The 22,143-nt window shown below is 38.9% G+C and overlaps 1 protein-coding gene across 6 annotated transcripts in view; it reads left to right on the top strand.

Annotated features, from left to right (window-relative positions):
• Positions 1-22,143, top strand: part of CTNND2 (catenin delta 2) — a 760,996-nt gene that overhangs the window by 118,402 nt on the left and 620,451 nt on the right. For 4 of the 6 annotated variants that reach the window (XM_070411899.1, XM_070411900.1, XM_070411901.1 and 1 more), the window contains exon 2: positions 18,922-19,058. The exons of 1 other annotated variant lie outside the window; for it this stretch is intronic. In XM_070411899.1, the coding sequence (XP_070268000.1) occupies positions 18,922-19,058 (137 nt within the window). Of the gene's footprint in view, positions 1-18,921; positions 19,059-22,143 lie in introns of those variants that run through there. One more of the 6 variants, XM_070411903.1, reaches the window with a different exon arrangement.

The following is a 22,143-nucleotide window of genomic DNA, read 5'->3' as shown; positions in this document are numbered from 1 at the left end:
CATAAAAGTAGTCTATCAGACAGCTTTGCCTCCTGCGGATGCCACATACAGACACAAAGTCAGGGGAACTGAGTCAGGATCTGTGTGAAATAAAAGGTACTTTCTAAACCCACCATTTTTTCCTTGTGGAATTGTTGTCATCAATAAGCACCAGTAGCCACTTGTTTCTTAAATAAATTAATAAATGACTCATGGATCTCGTAAGTAAATGATTCCAGGCCAAACAAATGATTATACAATGAAAAGACCAGCTAAATAATCACATAATAGACAGAATAGGTTAAACGTTACAGTTCATTTAATAGTCATTTATTCATTCATTCATTGACTCACTACATAAGTATTGAGGAACTTACTGGTTTTTTTTTTTTAAAAAAGGAATGATAAAAGAAAAAAGAAAAGAAACCAAAAATCTCTTTAAACCAAGAAGGCAGGGGAGGGTAGTGAGGTTCTGGGGTGGGGGAGGATGGGAATGGGCTGGAAGAGGTTAATGGGGGGAAAAGGAGGACCTATGTAATACTTTCAACAATAAAGATTAAAAAAAAAAACAACTAGAGATTGAGACCACTCAGTAAAGAGAAGTCATTTAAAATTTGGCAGTCATTAAGAAATACATAAAAAGTGTATTCATTTGATTTTTAACTTAATTGTACCTGTGTTCACTAATTTTACAGGACCTAGGTCATTTATTTAAATATGGGTCTACCCCGAAGAGTGCCAGATAAACATTTTTCAGACCCCTCCCTTACCCTGATCTCCCCTGATTGCATCCTTTACAATTTCTATAATGAATCTAAGACACCTGTGAAGCATTTTTAGGGAAGAATCCTTCTAGATGTTTATAAATTTTCCCTAGCCTCTTACATTAATCTATAATTAATTCCACAACATTTTAAAATGGGTTATCTTAAAGGAGTCTCCCCAGAGCATTTATAAAGAAACATAAGTTCTTATTCTTGATGCAATTATGTCCAATGGTTTACATGTGTGTAACTGAATAATATAATTATAGCTTAAACTGGAATGAATGGATTTGGATACAAAACAATGAGCTTCTGGTAAGCTGCTCTGTAACTGGTGAGGGCAAGAGAGCCTCATGCAGCTGTGGAGTGGACAGCTGACCAGAGGTGCAGTAGGGGCCGGTCACTGCAAATGGAGCCAATTAAAAGCACTCCTAGAAAATATGCTGGTCATTGTGCTAGGCACTGGGACACCAAAATAATAAGTGATCTGAAGACAGTCCGACTTTTAAACTTTCCCTCTTTGCAACAAAGATCCACAGTTTAGCTTCAATGTCCATGTTTATTATTTTCCCCCAGAGCACCCCCTAAGTGAGAGGAGACCATATACTATTTATTTTTTGTATGCAGTATTCAATGCCTATTTCTGGCCTAGCATACTCTGTGGCCAGTGAATTATTTTTAAATTAATGAACTATTTTCAAAATTGGTATCAGCATTGAGGAATTCCATAGATTAACACAGCATAGTAGTTGAGAACAACAGGCTGTGTGGCTTTAACAATCGCTCTTCCCTTGGTACCTTAGGGAGGTTAACTTCTCCAGACCCCAGTTTTATCATCTGGAAAATGGGGATAATAATAGAAGTGCAGTTTAGGGTTTTAGTATTAATTGAGTCAATATTGGTGAAGAGTTTAGAAGAATGCCTATTGAAGAGTAAGTACACATTAACATTTTTATTTTATAAAAATATTTGTTCAATTGTAACTTAAAAATTTAAATATAACATCATCGCTATTTAAATATAACTTCATAGCTATTTCCTCATTTGCACAAGAATATTTATAGCTAATACTTTTTAGTAATACCTGCTAGGATTGGTATAACAGTTGTATGCCCTTTTTATTGCTTTTTCACCTAAGAACTATAGAAATTAATTGATAGAGGAAAAATAAATACAAGAGAAAAAATTGTAGTTGACTATGTATAAGTTTTCTAATCAGAAACTTGTATTTACATAATTGAGATTTTAAATATTTTAAATAAATATCTTTGGGTAGTATTTCCGTAACACCACTGGACATTAGTATTTAAAAAGATCAATCTCAAATGCTAATTACTATGCTTTTAATAACCCTTGCATGTTAATAAGATTTTCGCATTCATTAGAAATTAAACCTTCCCCCCCTTTTTGAAAAAAAAGCCATTTTTTAAATCTTTATTGTTAAGATTATTACAGATATTCCTTACCCCCCCATTGCCTCCCTCCACCCAGTTTCCTTCCCACCCCAGACCTTTGCCACCCTATTGTCTGTGTCCATAGGTAATGCATATATGCATATAAGATCTTTGTTTAATCTTTCCCCCCTCCCCCTTAACCCCCTTCCCAATGAGAATCATCAGTCTGTTCCATTTCCATGCCTCTGATTCTATTGTATTCACCAGTTTATTCTGTTCAATAGATTTCTTATTCATTTATTTTGATTTTTAGATTCAATTGTTGATAGGTATGTATTTGTTGCCATTTTGTTGTTCATATTTTTGGTCTTTTGCTTCTTCTTCTTCTTCTTCTTCTTCTTCTTCTTCTTCTTCTTCTTCTTTCTTCTTCTTTCTTCTTCTTGTTCACTATACTTCAACATTTCATGTAATATTGGTTTGGTGATGATGAACTCCTTTAGCTTTTTGTTGTCTGTGAAGCTCTTTATCTGACCTTCAATTCTAAATTATAGATTTGCTAGGTAGAGTAATCTTGGTTGTAGGCCCTTGCTATTCATCACTTTGAATATTTCTTGCCACTCCCTTCTGGCCTAAATAGTTTCTTTTGAAAAATCAGCTGACAGTTGTATGGACATTCCCTTATAACTAAGTGCTTTTCTCTTGTTGCTTTTAAGATTCTCTCTTTGTCTTTAGCCCTTGTCATTTTAATTATGATGTGTCTTGGTGTGGTCCTCTTTGGGTTCCTCTTGCTTGGGGTTCTCTGTGCTTCCTGGACTTGTAAGTCTATTTCTTTAACTAGGTAGGGGAAGTTTTCTGTCATTATTTCTTCAAATAGGTTTTCAATATCTTGCTCTCTCTCTTCTTTTGGCACCCCCATAATGTGAATGTTGGTATGCTTGAAGTTGTCCCAGAGGCTCCTTATACTCTCTTCATATTTTTGGATTCTTTTTTCTTTTTGCTGGTCTGGTTGGTGTTTTTTGCTTCCTCATATTACAAATTGTTGATTTGATTCTTAGAATTTTCTACTGTTGAATCCCTGTGTATTATTCTTTATTTCAGTCAGTGTATGCTTAATTTCTGACTGATGCTTTTCCATTTTTTTGGAGGTTTCTAGCAGATTCTTGAGTAACCTTATAACAGTGGTTTTGAACTCTATATCCAGTAGTTTGCTTTCTTCCATTTTTTTCATTTGTAACATGTTTCTTTGTCTCTGCATTTTGGCTGCTTCCCTGAGTTTGTTTCTATGTACTGGGGAGAGCTGCTAAGTCTCCTTTAGTTGGTAGAGTGGCCTTGTGTAGTAGGTGTTCTATAGGGCCCAGTGGCTTAGCCTCCCCAGTCACTTGAGCTGGGAGCTCTGGTGCACCCTTTTGTGGGCTGTGAGCACAGTCTTGTTGTAGTTGAGACTTTATTGCTATTGGTGTCATGTGGAGGAATTGACTTCCAGGCCAATTGACTGCGAGGACCAGCTTTGACTACGGTGGGAGATCTGATGTGTAGGAGACACCCCTATGGAGCAGAACTTGCTTCAGTGGGGCTTTGTTGCTCACTGAGCCTGCCCCTTGAGTGTGTTGTTTATGGATGTGTAGAGTTGTAATCTGGTATGGTATGACACTGACCACTGGGTACACTGGCTCTTGGGTCTCCAGAAAGGTGCAGTCAGCCACTGCCTGGGGCCACTCATCAGGAGCTACAGAGAGATCAGTAGATTCCTCCTCTTTGTATTGGGTTTGGAAGTGCCCAGATGAAGCCCAATTATGAAGCAAGGCAGGCTGATGCTGGTGCTGGTGCTGGATCTTCGGCCTTTTATTAATAGGTTTGGGACTCCCTGACCCAGCTGAAGCTTGTTTGAGAGATTTTAGCCTGAGCAAGCCCAGGGCATTCATATGCAAAAGCCACTGTACCCAGCTTGGGTGGGGTTGTAAATTGGATGAGGCGGGGTCTGGGGGAATCACCAGGGAAACAGAAATGGCTGCCAGTCAGCCCTGTGACTGGGGAGGTCCCAGCTCAGGAACAATAATCCCTATAAGCACCTCTGTCTGGGAGAAAGCCACCCCTGAGTTCCTGCCTTGATTCCAGATAATCCAGTTCCTCCTCCTATGTGTCTATGTTCCCCAGAGCCTCCCCCTGGAGCTAAGAAGAAGCAGGACCTTGTAAGTTCAGTTCATGGTGGCAGCCTTTTAAGAGGAACAGCTGGTTCTCCAGCAGCCTCTGTGTCACTGAGCCCCAATCCGCACTGGTTTTTACAGCCCATCATTCTTACTGCCTGTAGGGACTTCGTAGGGCACTTCTTTTCCCAGCTCTGGGACCCTGGGATGGAGATCTGGTGTGAGGCTGGGACGCCTTGCTCCTCCGGGCCAGCCTCTGCAGAGACAATCTCTCTCCAGATTAAAAAAGCGACACTTGTGGGTGCTGGCCCAGCCCGTTCTGCGTCTGTGCACCTCCTACCAGTCTCAGTGTGCTTTCTTCTTTACTTCTCCAGTTGTAGGACTTCATTCAGCCAGCTTTCCAGCAGTATGGATGATGGTTATTCTGTATTTTAGTTGTAATCTTGATGTGATTGTGGGAGGTGGTGAGTGCAGGCATTTACCTACGCTATCTTCTTTTTCAATATTGTCATTCTTGATTGAAATTTTCATATATCAGTCATCTTTTGGAGGTAGTAAAAAAATTGACAATAAATAGAGACACAAAAAGATTGATTATAATCAAGTTTACTCTTGCGCTGTTTTCTTCAGAAAGACCAACAATAGCACCATAATATTGCCACATAAGACGTATGAATTATTTACTTAATTGGCAGAAACTTTATTGCTGTCTCTAGACCTAAAGCCACAATTGCTTTTTTTATAAGGGTTAGGCTTATTTCTTTAAATTCTTTAAGTACTTGAAATCTTATAATTGACTGATTTTATAAGAACTGAATACCAAAGTATATGACATTCTATTCAGGGATAATTTGTGTGTTAGAGATTGGCCATTGCTGATAATGAGAGATACAAACATTTAGAAAAAGAAAAAAGTAGGAAAACCAATGTTGGAAAGAGACTTGTCCCCATATATAGAACACTTTAATTGTGAAAGAAATTATCTTTAAAAATACAGTAGATAAATGGTATCTGGAAACATATAGAGAACACATATACAATACTGGAAACATATATAGAGAAATTTATTTTCAAACAACTTTCCTGAAGTTTGCCTTTGGGAGTTTGAACAAGTCTGGCCTCAGAGAAGATAAGGGGTTCATAACATATTAAAAAATGTAGGCATCAGGATGACTTAAAAAGATGACATTCTATCTTCAAGATTTAGGTTTATTTAAAATTACAGTAATAAAAATTATTCCCCCATACTGATGAATATTGTTTTGTAATTATTTTTGTAAAGTGTAATAAAACTTATTACATTCAAACCTTGAGAATCTTGAAGTCTAATGAGAATGATTTATGAGATGTCGGATGTTTGGTTTAAAATCCATGATCACTGTTGACTTCTGACTTCTGACACTGGACTTGCTATTCATTTTTTAAGTCTCATTATTCTTTTATGAAATGAAGTTTCTAGTAATTACTTTATACATTTGATGTGAGGGTCAGAAGATTTTTATCTGTAATCTCAGTAAAGTGGATAAAGTGCTGTAAGAGAAACAACACTCACTTGAAAAGTCATAGAGTGAAAGATGACATTTATTTTTGTGGTTGGAATTGGTGTTTTATCTGATGTATTCTACAGTTTAAAACGTCATTTTTATGGACAGCGACACTGTTAGACATTTTTTTCAAGGAAGACATATAAGTAGCCATGTATATGAAAAGTGCTCAGCACATTAATCATCAGGGAAATAAAAACCACAATGACATATCACATCAAATCTGTTGGAATGGGAAAAAACAAGAGATAAGTGTTGTCCGGGATGTGGAAAAAGGGGAATCCTTCTACACTGTTTTGGGGAATGTAATTTGGTATAGCCACTATGGAAAACAGTATGGGGGTTCCTCAAAAACTTAAAAGTAGAACTGCCATATGATCCAGCAATTTGTGTTCTGGTTACATATTGTAAGAAAATGAAAACAGCATATTGAAGAGATATCTGCACCCCCGTGTTCATTGCAGCATTATCCACAGTAGCCAAGATAGGGAAGCAACCTAAGTGTCCATCAATGGATGAATGGTTAAAGAAGATATGAATATACTAGTATCTTCAGCCTTGAGAAAGAAGGAAATTCTGCCACTTGTGGCAACATGGATGGACCTTGAAGGCATTAGGCTAAGTAAAAAGTCAGACAGAGAAAGACAGATACTGTATGAACTCATATATATTAGGGATCTAAAAAAGCCAAATTCATAGAAACAAAGACTAGAAAACCTGAACACAAATTGTCAAAAATTGGGTTAGGTATTGATAATCTCTTTTCATAATATCCAGTTATAAATCCATTTCAAGTTATTTATAGATCAAATGAGATATTTGACCTCCCAATGTGTAATATTTAATGAATATATATGTACAAGACAATAAGAGGTATTTTGCTGCATAGCCTTTACAAGTACAATAAAACCTCTTGTACAGATATAATTTAGATTTAACTTGCTAAGAAAAGAAATTGTGGGTTGTAACATGCTAATTATATCACTTAAAATTTCAAAATTTCTTGTCTGTGGGTAAAAAATGTCAACATATCTTGGCAACTATCTGAAGTTATTCTGGCTCTTACTTAGTTTGTTTTTATTCTTGTCCTTTTAAGGCCAGTGGAGATATTTATTTTAAAAAGTTTCAAATCACTGGTAGCAACTGAAGTTCTTTAAGAATAGGAAACTCTGTGTTCTACAGTTAGATGTAAAGCAATGGCAATTCCCCTGTTGTGATGGGCTATACATATTGGCTAAGGAGTGAGGATATTTCCAGTGTGAGATTTTGTTCTTGAGTGCCCATTGATAGTAATTTTTGGGGGAGTGATGGGGGAGGGGAGAAGTGTGGTTGAGCTCCAGTATCATGAGAAATTGTGAAGTGGCAGGCAATATTTATAATCAATATGCAGGGCAAATTCCCATAATTTGAGTGGACACTTTCAAGTACTATGAAGTGAGAACGTGGTGCAGGCCAGTGTGTGACTGGCATTGGGGGCTTTTTGTCTAATAGATTGTGACAGTCAGAGTTGGTACTTTACAGTAGTTAAACTGTGGACTGGCTTTAGAGAATTATTTTTGAATTTATTTTATTTTTTGTTACCAGACTTTGTCCTGTCAACTTATGATTAGTAGAGGAATATAAAGTAAAATAAAAACTGCATACTTATTTAAACTATTATGAGGAAGAATATTTGGGAAGACAGGTTGCTTTTCATTTATAAGCTTAAAAGCTGTAGTTCAGTGATACAGTGTAGGAGATGGATGGTGAGTCTTTAGAAGCTGTGGGAAGGGCGACTCCAGCACCGGGGACATATGGCAGCAACAGTGTGTTCTGGGCAGTCAATGTGTGTGAAAGCATTGTGTTAGAAGCTGTACTAAGCATGCTTCTCTGAAGTTCCAGCCAGAAGAATAGTCAATCTACCACTGAGCCTCTTTGTTATAGAATGAATTAGAAAACTCCTTCCTATTTAGGGAGAGTAAAAATGGATGGTATTGTGCCTATGTCAATTTCTGTTCAACCTGCCATCATTGTGATGGGTCTCTAATTGCAGCATCTTAGACTTTATTTCTCTGGCATAAGAAGAAATGCTCCTATAGCTTACTAAACTCATGAAATCAGCTGTTAAAACATTCATGGAATCTAGGGGGGTTTGGATGGTTATTGATTCCAGAATTGGGTCACTGTCTTTTTTATTTTTAGTAAAGATGAGCCCTGAAATTATATATTGTTATTATCACAATCATTAATTTTGTCCAGATATATTTCCCCCAGAAATGTAGACACATGTGTGGGTTGGAAAATTATACATGGTTTGGCTACTTTAATAGTATATATTCCCCAAACTCAATAATTTGAGCATTTCTATTTTATAAACTTGGGAAGATTCATAGGACATTTATGTACCAGTCACTGTTGGAAGTGTAAAACCCTATGATAATTTTAAGTAGAGCTCATGATGAATTATAAATGTTCCTTCATTAGAACTTATTCAGTAAGCATTTAATGATGCCACCTCTTTGCCAGCCACTACTTTAGTCCCTGTGGCTATAGATATGCATAAGACAGTTTCTGTGCTCAAAGAATTAATAATCAATTAGGGGACACATCATGGAAAATATATGGTGTTTCCATAAATCTAAGATAGTGAGTGATATACCATTGATTTAGTATTTTTTTTAGTTGTAAGTGACAGAAAATCCATCCCAAATGGCTTAAAGGAAAAGGGTACAGTAGTCACATTAAGAAACATCCTAATTTCAGCAACATCAAGAGGTTTTCAAAAATCCTGAAAGAAGTAAGATTATTACAGCTCACAATGCTTGAGGAAATTTAACAAAGGTAATAAAAGGGGAAATGATTTGTCGGATTATTCAAAAAGGCTACAGAGAAGAAGAAATGCATCTATGGCACCATGAGACAGGAATAATTTGACAGCCAAACAAGTCTTGGAGATGATAAAAGCCTACAGGAAGGGAAATTTGACTCACTAAGGTGTGTTTGGAACACTTGGAGGTTGGTGCATCACTAGTGTAAGGTGTTAGGGGAGGAGCAATGGGACTTGAGAGTGGAGTTTATGTCAGTAAGAATAACAACTCAGGTGGTCTTAAGTCTGTGGTGATATTTAGGTTGGTCCCCATTTTCTTCAGTGATTAATAGCTGACCCAAAATGGATTTCCTGACCTTCCATGTTAGTAAGGTTCAACCTCTTAATGTTCCCAGAACACACAGAGCAATCATCCCGTGTTGACCTGTGAACTCGGCACTCAGATTCCATAGCTCTCCACCTGCCATCATATCTTCCACTGCACAACCAAGAGACTTGGGTCTCTGATTCCATGAATAATATCGCCTGTCTCACCCTCACCTTGTCTGATAGAATTGAATATTTCTCTACCTCCTGGCTTTGCCTGCTGACACCTTTGTAACTGTATATTCCAAATATGGCTCAGTGCTTCTTCCCATCCATGCATTGTGCTCTTCATGGATTTTTCCCAGATTCTGTTTGCAAGTTACGAGTTGCAAGTATCAAGTCCCAGGAGCCCCAGAGCCTGCTTGATTGATGGCTCCATCTTAGAAGCCAACAACCCAGGGAGTATATATTCGGGCAGTGGACTAAGGCAAAAACCTTATACTAGTCCTACAATTTCAGAAAGCAGCTTTCTTGATTCTAAATAAAAAGGTGTCATCTCAAATGCTATTTAGAGAAATGCTCCTAATGCAAAGCCCATTTTACTTATGTTACATGCTCTACTAAGCAACCATTATTGATTTTACAATAATGGTTCATACATTAACTCAACAAGTATTTATTAACTGGGTGTATAATAGATAGTGGACTAAGTGTGGGGAATTGAACGTAGAGCAAGAAAGATTGAGTTTCTGCCCTAACTGTATTTAGTTATGACAACCATTAATTATTATATTATGTATATTATTAGGAAAAGCTGTAATTTTTAATTTCTCTTTGAAAGGAAGAAGTAGGGATGGATATTTTTTGTGTGTACAATGAATGATGCTGTGCCATTTCTCTTGGTAGTGACATACTAGTTAGAATACAGAATTGCAGTTTTGGTGAGCAGAATGATTGCACAAATGAGGTATTCAATATTCTTGTTCATGTTGCTAATTTATATTAATCTACACATTCTCTGCACCCTAATATTAATAAGGTGATTATGCTTATTCTTCAATTTTACATAATTGTGGTCTTTTAAATGTCCTTGTGGAGTGGTAGGCTATAAAAATCCATTCAATGTGTTAAATTATTCAATTTTAATACATTAAATTGCATATGTACATAGATATATAAATAACAATATTTGAAGTATTCTAATGACCAATCATTATTATCTTGGGCATGAAGTGATGACAAATTATGAAAGTGATGCCTAACAATGGGAGCAAAACTAAAGGTCAGTCTACTGTGCTAACATTTCTGTATTTTAGAAAACAGGTTGGAGAACTGGGAGGGGGATTTTTCTTAAAGAAGATGGGAAACCTGAAAGAAGGAGATAAGGCTAGGTGTGGCAGCACACTGGGTTTACTTGTTGGTTTTGTGTGAGGGACAGGAAACCAAGGGTGTTAACACCAGAGAGTCTCCAACTGAAGCCATCAGCTAAAAGGAAGAAGAGATTTTAGAAGTGTCTAGCAACTTTAAAGCAAAGGATAAAAAGGGACCTGCCTAAAGAAAAGAGAAAAAATAACATTTAATAAGTAGTGTTTAGAAAACCTCAATCTTTACATTCTCCCATTCACATCAGAGTCTAGTTTCTGTCTAGAGTTGCTATCAGCTGCCCAGATGTTAGCAGCACAGGCGAGTCATAGATATATGCTGGGTTGTAGGTTTACAGGCCAGGTTACCTTTACCTGCCCCAAATCTGTTACTCCGACCAAACCCTGGAATTATCTGGACTCCTTTTCGTTTTTCTCAGATGCCACATGCAAGCCTCACAGTTCTCCCTTTATATTATATTCCTAATCTGACTATTTTTCACAATCTCTCTTGCCCACGATTAAAGTTACAGATGAAAGATTGCATGAAAAAGTTGAATACTGGGTACAGATCAGGGCCATCAATAGAACTTCCTGCACTGATTGAAATTTTTACATTTTCACTGTTCAGCATATTCGCCACTGACCACATATGGCTATCGGGTAAGTAAAAGGTGCATAGTGCAACTAATGAACTGACTTTTTAATCTTATTAAATGTAAAGAGCCACATGTTGCTAGGAGCTACCATATTGGACAGTGTAAATCTAGCTCGGGTAATATCTATTCATTCCCATAGTGTGACAGGAAATTGGATATTCTGGAGTTTGAAGCAATTAGGATTTGTTAATCTGGGATGAAAAAGAAACAAGTCTCGGTGTCAACAGAGCATGAGGGCCCTTGGACTGACAGAATGAGAATAATTGAAAGAATAAGAGGCCATTGGAGTGGACAGCTCAAGAGGAGCAAAGACCATATCATGGCCAAAGGAACTTGTTCTGAATCAAAGAGGAGATCAAGTAATGGTGGCACAAGAATGCTGGGTAGGTGAATTGGATGATTGCGCAATACAAGAACTCATCAGTTCTTTTGTTGACAATGGCTATATCTTGATGCTAAAGTTATCAGTTTCTGGAGAGAAGTGGCTAAATAATTAACAAATTTGAATTATTTAATGCAAAATAATACTTTTATTTTCTTTCTGTGTGATAGAGGTCAGTAAAATATAACATTGAATGTAGTCCTTGAATTGAGAACAAGAGTTTGGCCTTCCAAAACATAGGTACGATTTTTTAAAAATATTTTTTTATTGATTGCAGAGAGGGAGGGAGTGGGAGAAATAAATAGAAACATCAATGATGAGAGAGTATCATTGCCTCCTGCACAACCCACACTGGGGATCTAGCCTGCAATCCAGGCATGTACCCTGAATGGGAATGGAACTATGACCTCCTGGTTCATAGGTTGGCACTTAACTCTGATCCACACCAGCTGGGCTAGATATGATTTTAACATGTTACCGAGTATAATGTAAATTTATAGTACTCATGTTTGGGAAATAAAAATTTAGAATATTCATGTGAACCTCATAATCTTATTACATGTGAATATAAGAGTTCAAATTGAAAACGAGCCTCACTATATGGGGGCTACCTGCTTTTGCTAGTATTGTCATCCCAGCCAATTTCTCTAAATGTTTTACTGTCTCCTGTCTGAAAGTGGTGGTAATATGGATGTTCTTAAGATTGTGTTTTGTCTACCAGGATTATTTCATACCAGTGGGCATTTTCTGTTGTGAGCTTGGATTTACCCAGGTGTTCTGATTTGAAGTAGCACGTGCCTTTTCCTGATGCCAACAGTATATATCCAGTGAAGGTGTCAACAGAGAGCTGTTTTAAATACTTTCACCCTGCTACTCTCCTCAATTAGCTATCCTCTCAAGCCACCGCCTGAGGGGATTCAGAGGATGAAGCTGAGAATAATCTAATGTTGCCCATACTCGTCTGCTTGGGCTGCCATAACAAGATATCATAGCCTGGGTGGCTTAAACAACAGAATTGTATTTTCTCATAGTTCTGGAACCCAGAAGTCCAAGATCAGTATGCCGGCAGGGCACATTTATAGCGAGTCTTCTTCCTGGCAGCCACCTGTTCTCTGTGTCTTCACAAGGTGGAGAGTAACACCTCTGGTCTCTTCTTCTTCTAAGGACAGCAGCCCTATGGGATTAGGACCTCACCCTGTGACCTCATTTAACCTTCATTACCTCTCTAAAGGCCCCTTCTACAAATATAGTCACACTGGGGACTAGGGCTTCAATTTATGTATTTGGGGGTGGGGTGGGGTGGGGATGAAGGTGGCGGTGGGGAGCAAGGAATTCGGTCTATAACACTACTCATGCATGTGAGGGCATAGAACAACATGACTTGGAACTGCTGGGTTTTTGTTGTTGTTGTTCTGTATTTTCTAGACATAGCACTTGTAAGTTCTGCTAGAGAATTACTCCCCCCCCCCCACCAAATTTGACACTATTCTTTCCTTATCATTGTCTCTTTTCCTCCTGTTGAAGATGGCTTTGTCTAAAATGCAGTCTCGGTGTTTGTAGATTCCCATTTGACTACAGATAGAAAGACTTATTACACAGTAATTATATAAAGAATATGAAAAGGTGTTGTGTGTAGGATGGGAAATATGTAGGTGTTGTATGTGGGAAAATGTCCACTGTGCTCGTCAAATAAAAACAAAATCAAAGGGATGAATTTTTCTCTGTCAGTTGGTGAAAGCAGGACAGGATGTGAGGGGGGACGTTCTCAGGGCACTGCTGGTGGGCAACAGGGCAGTTTGTTTTGGCTCCTCAAAGTCTGAAGTATGCACAGCTTCCTCATTCTATCAATACCAGATCTAGAAATTTATCTATTAAAAATGTCAAAAATGTAAAAATGGAATAAAAATTGCAAAGAAGAGATAAATAAATTATGATACCTATGGTTATTGAGTACTAAATATTTGTTACATTACTATAGAAAAATTTTTGTTGATATAAGAAATAGTTCATCCCCTAGCTGGTTTGGCTCAGTGGATACAGCATCGGCCTGCGGACTGAAGGGTCCCAGGTTCGGTTCTGGTCAAGGGCACATGCCCAGGTCTGGGCTCGATCTCCAGTGGGGGGCGTGCAAGAGGCAGCCGATCCATGATTCTCTCTCATCATGGATGTTTCTCTCTGTCTCCCTCTCCCTTCCTCTCTGAAATCAATATATATATATATATATATATATATATATATATATATATATAATAGTTCATGATATTTTGCTGAGCAAAATAAATTTTTTAATTAAAAAGCATTGTGTTGAGACCCCTTATGTAAAAGTTATAATGCAGAATGAGTCATTTCAGAGAAAAAATCAATAAAATATATACCAAAATATCAAAGTGCATACACTATCTGGGGTGGCGGGTTTACTGCTGATTGCTATTCCTTTGCTGTGTGTGTGTGTGTGTGTGTGTCTACATTTTTGGATTTAGCATAGATTAACTTCTAATTTTTAGTGGATTATCTCTAATTAAAACTGAAGTACTTACCCATAGACTGTGAAGTCAGGAGGCTTAAGGCTGTTTATGTTTACCATTCAGTGATCCATAGCTCGGTTCTGGCAGACTTTGCATAGCCCTCCTGCTCCTCCCTGTGCTGTGAGATAAGGAGATCGGGAGTGGAGGCTGATAGGCTTCACCATCCATACATAGTGATGACCAGTGGTTCAATGAACTCCGGATGTGAAAAATTATGAACCATGAAAATTATTCCAAGCCATTTTTGTTCAGGCACAGAGTTTGCCTTGGATCACAGTAGCTCTGTCTGAGGGGGATAAGCCTTGTGAATTTAACTTCTCTTTCATTTATTGCTATAGGAGAAAGGGGGCGTAGATAAACAGACTAAATTATTATTTATATTCTGTGGGTCAGAATTGTCAAGTGCCTAAGGATATACCTTGATTCATTGCCTATTAAATCACGTATTTTATTATGACAGGTTACTATCATAGTTTTAAGAGTTGCATTTCATATAAATTGGTGTGTAGACGAGCATTTAGGAGGCAGTACAGGTTATGCGAAATAGGTTGACACATCAAAGAACACTAAAATAGGAATGAAAAGAGAGAACATCTGGGTTCTAGGTCTACTTATGTTACTTAATAACTTTGGGACCTCATATAATTTCTTTGTCAAAAAAAAAAAATGTGTTGATGATAATACTGGCCCAGAGCCTGAATTCACATAGGCCCAATAACATTTAGAAATCACATGTTAGAAAATAATTTAAAATATGTGACTCCTCTTTTCTCAGCTTTGGGCTGTCCTTAGATAGAGTCCCCTTTGGAAGCCACAGGCATGGCTATGGGTGCAGATGCAAAGCCAAAGGTGGATCTTCCACTAACCAATGGCGACTTAGCCTTTTTCTTTTCTTCTTACTTTCTGCCCCTGCCCCCTTCCCTCATCTCCCAAACCACTTCTAAACACAAGGGCATGGCTTTCAGGCGATTTTACCTGGACACAGCATTTGTTCATCTGTTTATCTACATCTTTATAATTGAGACTTGAACAAATAAAAATAACAGGTATGAAAGCAAGTTGAATACACAACTGCACTTTATTGTCTACCTGATTCCACCACCATAATTATTTAAATCTGTTCCTTTAATCCTATTGGCATCCATCACCTAAACTACTTTCAATAGCCATGGTTGCATTTTACCAAATTATATTTACTTTGATCCTTACTCTTTTTTCAAACTCTGCTTCCTAGTATTATTTCCCCAACCCTCTCATATATTGTTTGTAACAGACTTGTTTTTCCAATGCTGTTCCAATCCCTATTGGTAGCAGTATAAAGAATTTGCTTCTAAAAAATTAAAAACGAGTTAAAACTAAGTGGAAATTTCCAATGAGCAAATTAGATGACCAGTTTTTTTTTATTATTATATATTTATCGGCCTAAGAAAAGGCCAAATCTATTGAGAATTTTCATGAGTTTACTTGAGTGGCCACATATACTGGGTGCAAGATCTCTGCTCTGAAGACTGTTTTGGAGTGTCTTTTATGCATTGAAATTAAGGAGAGGATATAGGAAAACTGGAGAAAGCACAGTGAGGATTGGATTACAGGGGAGTTAACAAGATTATGTGTTCCCTTGAGGGTTAATATTCTCATCAAGGGGTAATACTTTTGGTATTTCAAAGGCATGTTAACCTAGATGCACAAGAACAATGGACAAGGCTGGCTTAAAACCTTTTACTAAAGTTTTTGGCTTAGGGCATTGACTACCCACCATGGCCTGCCCAGTTAGTAATTTATAGTCAGTTCACCCTGTCAGGTTACTTTCCCTAGAACTCCTTTTTTCCCCCTACACATATTTTAAGGATAATTTGTAATGGAGCCCCTTGGGTTTGCATGTCCCTAAATTATTAGCTAATAATATAGTGTTAGGACTGCTATGAAAATTATGTCACTTAGTGTAAAAGCCAGAATGTACAGACACAGTGTAATAGGAAATACCTTTTAGCATTCACAGAGCACAGGTGCCTGGAGGGACATGGAATATGATAGCTTTAGGTAAGAAAATACCCTTTATTTAGTCCTAGCCTTTTATATGAATAATTAGAGGCCCGGTGCACAAAAATTTGTGCACTGGGGGGGGGGGGGGCTCCCCCAGCCCGGCCTGTGCCCTCTCGCAGTCTGGGACCCCTCGGGAGATAATGACCTGCTGGCTTAGGCCTGCTCCCGGGTGGCAGAGGGCAGGCCCAATACCTAGGTGCAGCCCCTGGTCATGCACAGAGCAGGGCGGATCGGGAGGTTGCGATGCCACCCTCAGTCACGCTCAGGGTAGGGCTGATTGGGGGGTTGGGACACCGCCCCCTGTCACACTCAAGGCAGGGTCGATGGAGGTCGTGGTGCCACCCCCTGTCACGCACAGAGCAGGGCCAATCAGGGGGTTGGGGTGCTGCCCCCTGTCACTCACAGAGCAGAGCTAATCAGGGGGTTGGGGCGCTGCCCCCTGTCACTCACAGAGCAGGGCCCATCAAGGGGGTTGGGGCTCCGTACCCTGTCACACACAGAGCAGGATCGATCAGGGGGTTGGGGAGCTACCCCCTGTCACTCACAGAGTAGGGCCGATAGGGGAGTTGGGGCACCGCCCCCTGTCACACACAGAGCAGGGCGGATCAGGGGATTGGGGCGCTGCACCTTGTCACACTCAGGGCAGGGCCAATGGGGAGGTTATGGCTCTACCCTGTCACACACAGAGCAAGGCCCATGGAGGGGGGTTGGGGTGCCACCCTCTATCACCCACAGAGCAGGGCCAATCAGGGGGTTGGGTGCTGCCACTGTCACATTCAGGGCAGGGTTGATGGAGAGGTTATGGCTCTACCCTGTCGCCCACAGAGCAGGGCCCATGGGGAAGGGGGGTGGGCGCCGCACCCTGTCACACACAAAGCCACAGGGCGATCAGGGGATTGGGGAGCTCCCCCCTATCAGGCACAGAGCAGGGCTGATCAGGGGGTTGGGGCACCTTCCCCTGTCACGAACAGAGCAGGGCTGATAGAGAGGTTGTGGCCCTGCCCCCTGTCACACACAGAGCCACAGGGCGATCAGGTTATTGGGGAGCTCCCCCCTATCAGGCATAGAGCAGGGCTGATCAGGGGGTTTGGGCGCTGCCCCCTGTCATGCTGATCCTGGTGCCAGGAGCCTCGCTGCTCCGCTGATCCCGGTGCCGGGAGCCTGGCTGCTTCGCTGATCCCGGTGCCGGGAGGCATATTACCCTTTTACTATATAGGATAGAGGCCTGGTGCATGGGTAGGGGCTGGCTGGTTTGCCCTGAAGGGTGTCCTGGATCAGGGTGGGGGTCCCCACTGGGGTGCCTGGCCAGTCTGGGTGAGGGGCTGAGGGCTGTTTTCTGGAAGCAGGTGACTGAAGCTCCCAACCGCTCCTTTTTTCCTTTTTTTTTTTATTCTGGGCCAGCTTTAGCTCTGAGGCCTCGCTACTGAAAACATCGATACATTGTTGCGGTCCTCGGCTGAATGAAAGCCGGTTTCTGGGGTTTTGTTTAGCTTCTTATTTGCAACATAGTACATAGTTGCTTAGAGTTGCAGCTGAGAGGCCGGCAAGTCAGGCGAGGAACGTTGAAGTCCGCAGTCACTGAAGCAAGCAAGCCTCCCTGCTCGCTTCCAGCTGCCTGGCTGCCGGCCGCCATCTTGGCTGACAGTTAATTTGCATAAGGATATGCTGATTAGCCAATGGGAAGGGTAGCGGTCGTATGCTAATTACCATGTATCTCTTTTATTAGTGTGGATGATTTTGTAATGCCTCGTTAAAAAAATGTTGTCAGTTGCCCGGCCAGCATGTCTCAGTGGTTGAGCATTGACCTATGAACCAGGAGGTCAAGGTTCGATTCCTGGTCAGGACACATGCCCAGGTTGCAGGCTCGATCCCCAGTAGGGGATATGCAGGGGGCAGATGATCAGTGTTTCTCTCTCATCATTGGCATTTCTATCTCTCTCTCCCTTCTTTTCTGAAATCAATAAAAATATATTTAAGAAAACAAAATAGGCCTAGCTGGTTTGGCTCAGTGTATAGAGCTTCGGCCTTTGGACTGAAAGGTCCCGGGTTCGATTCCGGTCAAGGGCACATGCCCTGGTTGCAGGCTCCACCCCCAGTAGGGGGGTGTGCAGGAGGCAGCTGATCAATGATTCTCTCTCATCATTGATGTTTCTCTCTCTTTCCCTCTCCCTTCCTCTCTGAGATCAATAAAAATATATTTTAAAAAAGAAAACAAAACAAAAAATGTTTTCAGTTAATTATTATTTCCTATACTGATGAGCATTGCTAGATAACATATGTAACAATTATTTTGGTCTTATTCATTTGTTTAAGACAAATGCAATGGAATACAATATTAGTTTAACCTGTGCATGTGTGTTCATTTATGAACCGGGTTGATGTTATGAGTTTCTCCTTTCTTTCATATATGAACTCAGACAAAACAAACTGTGGCAAATGAGCTTTGCCAATTTAAGGAGCTTTGTTTGCACAGAGTAAGAACTTGGTAAATATTTGTGGAGTGGGCTAGTTATTTACTATATTTTACAAAGCCAACTAAATTTCTTATGTAAATTGTGCTATTTCTTAATTATTTATAAATTATTAACCATTTCTTTCTGTGATTTCTGTAGAAAGGGGAACTTAACATAGTTTCTTTTTAGGTGGAAATGTACCAATGCCCAAGTAATAAATTTACCTAACAGATATGTAAAGGTGGTTCGACTAGCTTCCTTTTAAACTCAATATTTCTTTATATCTTTACTCTTTCTTGTAATCTTATTTTCCATTTTCCTTCCCCCACTTATCTCAAAGATGAAACACAAAGTTGTGCATGTATTGTGGAATTTGGTTGGGGTTGCTATAGGAGAAACTGTTTTATTTATTTGTTTCCCCTTCTGCCATTTTGTTACTGGTTTTCTCTCTAGTTCATAATTTTCATTTTGCCAAAGTATATGGCTTAGAGTTGCCTGATAGTTGTGTTTGTTGACAGTGACAACATCAGATTGCATTGAGCGTGTCCTCTTGCATTGCAGGAGCTATGCCTGTCCCCGACCAGCCTTCGTCAGCCTCAGAAAAAACCAGCTCTCTGAGTCCTGGCCTAACCACCTCCAACGGGGATGGCTCAGAAACAGAAACCACCTCTGCCATTCTTGCCTCGGTCAAAGAACAGGTAGAGACATTCCACTTATACTTATGGGAGTATTTAAACAAAAAGTTCTTTCCTGTGGAATAATGATCTTTGGAAAAAAAATTCATGATTTACTAGTGGATTGTTGGCATTCATTATCAAATTAATATAAAGATATGATTACAATTGTTTTTGACTCCATGTTTTTTTCCATAATTCAGGCAGATATTCTTGAAATAATAGCCTATGAACTGATGGGTCTTGGGTTTGATTCCCAGTCAAGGACACATACTTTGGTTACAGGTTCAATTCCTGGCCCTGGTCAGGACTCGTGCAGAAGCCAGCCAATTTCGAAAGCCAACCAATTGATGTGTCTCTTTCACATTGATGTCTCTCTCTCTCTCTGTCTTTACTCCTTCTTTCCATTCTCTCTACAAATCAATGGGAAATGACGATTTTAAAAAAATGAAGAAAAAAAACCAAAGTGTGCCACCAGTTCAGGGGGTGTGCAACTAAGTAGGTAAACAAAAAAAAGTTAAATAGCTTGGTTGGATAATCTAGTTTGTAAAAATAGTCAGTAAGCAGGAGTTTGATTTGAGGCCTAGGCAGTATTGCTTGATTAGTTTACTTTCAAGTGTCAACCTGGGAGAGTTTTCTGATTATTTTTAAGGAACAATGGAAAAGGTGAGCAAAGGTTCATGCCACTCGTCTCCATACACAGGGTACTGTTTGTAATGGTTGGATTATGCCATGCTTTCTTATTTTGGTATGATTTGGAAGCCCTGCTAGGCCAGTAAATTCAGAGTAGTGACAAAATATAAAACACAATACATAACTTTAACAAGAAAAATCCCAGACCTGTCTGATGACAACTATAACATTTTGTCAAAGGATATAAAGGGATTCAGAATAAATGAAAAGTCATGCCATAATCCTGTGTAGGAAAGCTTAATATCATAACCACATTACCCACTCCCAAATTGGCATATAACATTTAGACAGTCTGGTTAAAAAGCGGTGGCCAATGGTTCATTTCTTTGGCAAACTGGATCAGAATATATTAAAGATTACATGGAAAGTATAAACATATGAGGCCAAGGAAATTTTTTATAAGAGAGATTTTCACTTTACCAAATATGTTCATCATAGTAGTGTCCAACTGCCCACATATAGAAAGAATGATCTCTAGAAGATATAGCTGCGGGTTCAGAACAGGTTCAAATATGTATTCGAGTTATATGTATTTGAAGTATTTTTGTTTTAGTACAAAGCAGTAGTTTAGATAGCGTTAACATAATTGGCTAACCATCTGGAAGAAAATTAAAGAACATAACTCAAAACATATACAGAAATAAATCTCAAAAATAAGCAATGTAACTGTATAAAATAAACTATAAACACAGTAGAAGAAACATTGGGAAAAATTTATAAATTACAGATGGAGGCAACTTTTAAGTATGAAAGGAAATTCAGAAACCACACATGAATGATTGCTGCAAGTTGGCAAAGTGAATACCAAAAATAATAACAAGGAAAAACTCAACATAAAATGTAGAAAAATGGGCCAAGAGAATATATGAGCCACAAATATAGGCAAAGTGTTGAAATCATTAAAATAATATTTCCGGTATTGATTAAAGATAAATGAAAGAACAGAAAACTAGGCAAAAAATATGAACAGACAATTCACAGAAGTAAAATGCAAGTAACCAATGAATATTTTTCACCATAATGTGCTAATCAGGGACATAAATTTCAAAATAATATGATTTTCTTTAATCTACCAAATAATAAACATTAAAGTGTAATATATATTGTAAGCGAGCCAAGGGTTAAGGTTTGACGGAATTCACGTTATTTTTCATTAAAAATGGGAATGTGCATTGTTGTTATATTTCTGAAAATGATATTTTCCTATGAATTAGTATTTGAAATGTTCAATAGCCTTTGATTAGTCTAGCTTAGACTGATATGTTTTATAAAACTGAGTGAACTAGAACATAAGATGTTTATGCATATGAGAATTTACTGTAAAATTAGTTGCAATAGAAAAAACATAAAATTATATTGATTGATGAAGAGTTGAAAATATGATATATGTCTTTTATGTAAAATACTTCATATGAAATATAGCAAACATATATTCTGAGCTGACTGCCATGTAATAGGTTACATAGTTGATTTGCTCATTCATTAAACATACAGAGCAACTTATATAAGCAAAGCACAATAAAGGGTAATAAAGGAAAAGTATATATAAAGAAAACTATCTGATGGGAGAACATATTTGCCAACATTATATCTGATAAGGCCCTAATCTCCAACATTTATAGGGAACTCATACAACTTAACAAAAGGAAGATAAACAATCCAGTAAAAAAATGGGCAAAGGACCTAAATAGACACCTTTTAAAAGAGGACATTCAGAAAGCCAAGAGACATATGAAAACACGCTCAAAGTCGCTAATCATCCGAGAGATGCAAATCAAAACAACAATGAGGTACCATCTCACACATGTCAGAATGGCCATCATCAACAAATCAACAAACGGACAAGTGCTGGAAAGGATGTGGAGAAAAAGGAACACTTGTGCACTGGTGGTGGGAATGCAGACTGGTGCAGCCACTATGGAAGACAGTATGGAGTTTCCTCAAAAAACTGGAAATGGAACTCCCATTTGACCCTGTGATCCCACTTCTAGGAATATATCCCAAGAAACCAGAAACACCAATCAGAAAGGATATATGCACCCCTATGTTCATAGCAGCACAATTCACCATAGCTAAGATCTGGAAACAGCCTAAGTGCCCATCAATAGATGAATGGATTAGAAAACTTTGTTACATCTACACGATGGAATACTATGCTGCTGTAAAAAATAAGGAACTTTTACCATTTGCAACAGCATGGATGGAACTGGAGAGCATTATGCTAAGTGAAATAAGCCAGTCAATGAAGGAAAAATACCACATGATCTCACTCATTCATGGATAATAGAGTCCATTATAAACTTTTGAACAATAATAGATACAGAGGCAGAGTTGCCTCGAACAGACTGTTAAACTACAGCAGGAAGGCCGGGGAGGGTGGGGGGGGGGGCAGGAGGGGGGGCAGGTAAGAGATCAA

The sequence above is a fragment of the Myotis yumanensis genome, unplaced genomic scaffold (assembly GCF_028538775.1).
Source record: "Myotis yumanensis isolate MYYU_CA2020_CCGP unplaced genomic scaffold, mMyoYum1.0.hap1 SCAF_4, whole genome shotgun sequence".
Classification (NCBI taxonomy): Eukaryota; Metazoa; Chordata; class Mammalia; order Chiroptera; family Vespertilionidae; genus Myotis; species Myotis yumanensis.
The sequence above is the reverse complement of the archived record's forward strand: the minus strand, read 5'-3'. Positions and strand labels throughout refer to the sequence as shown.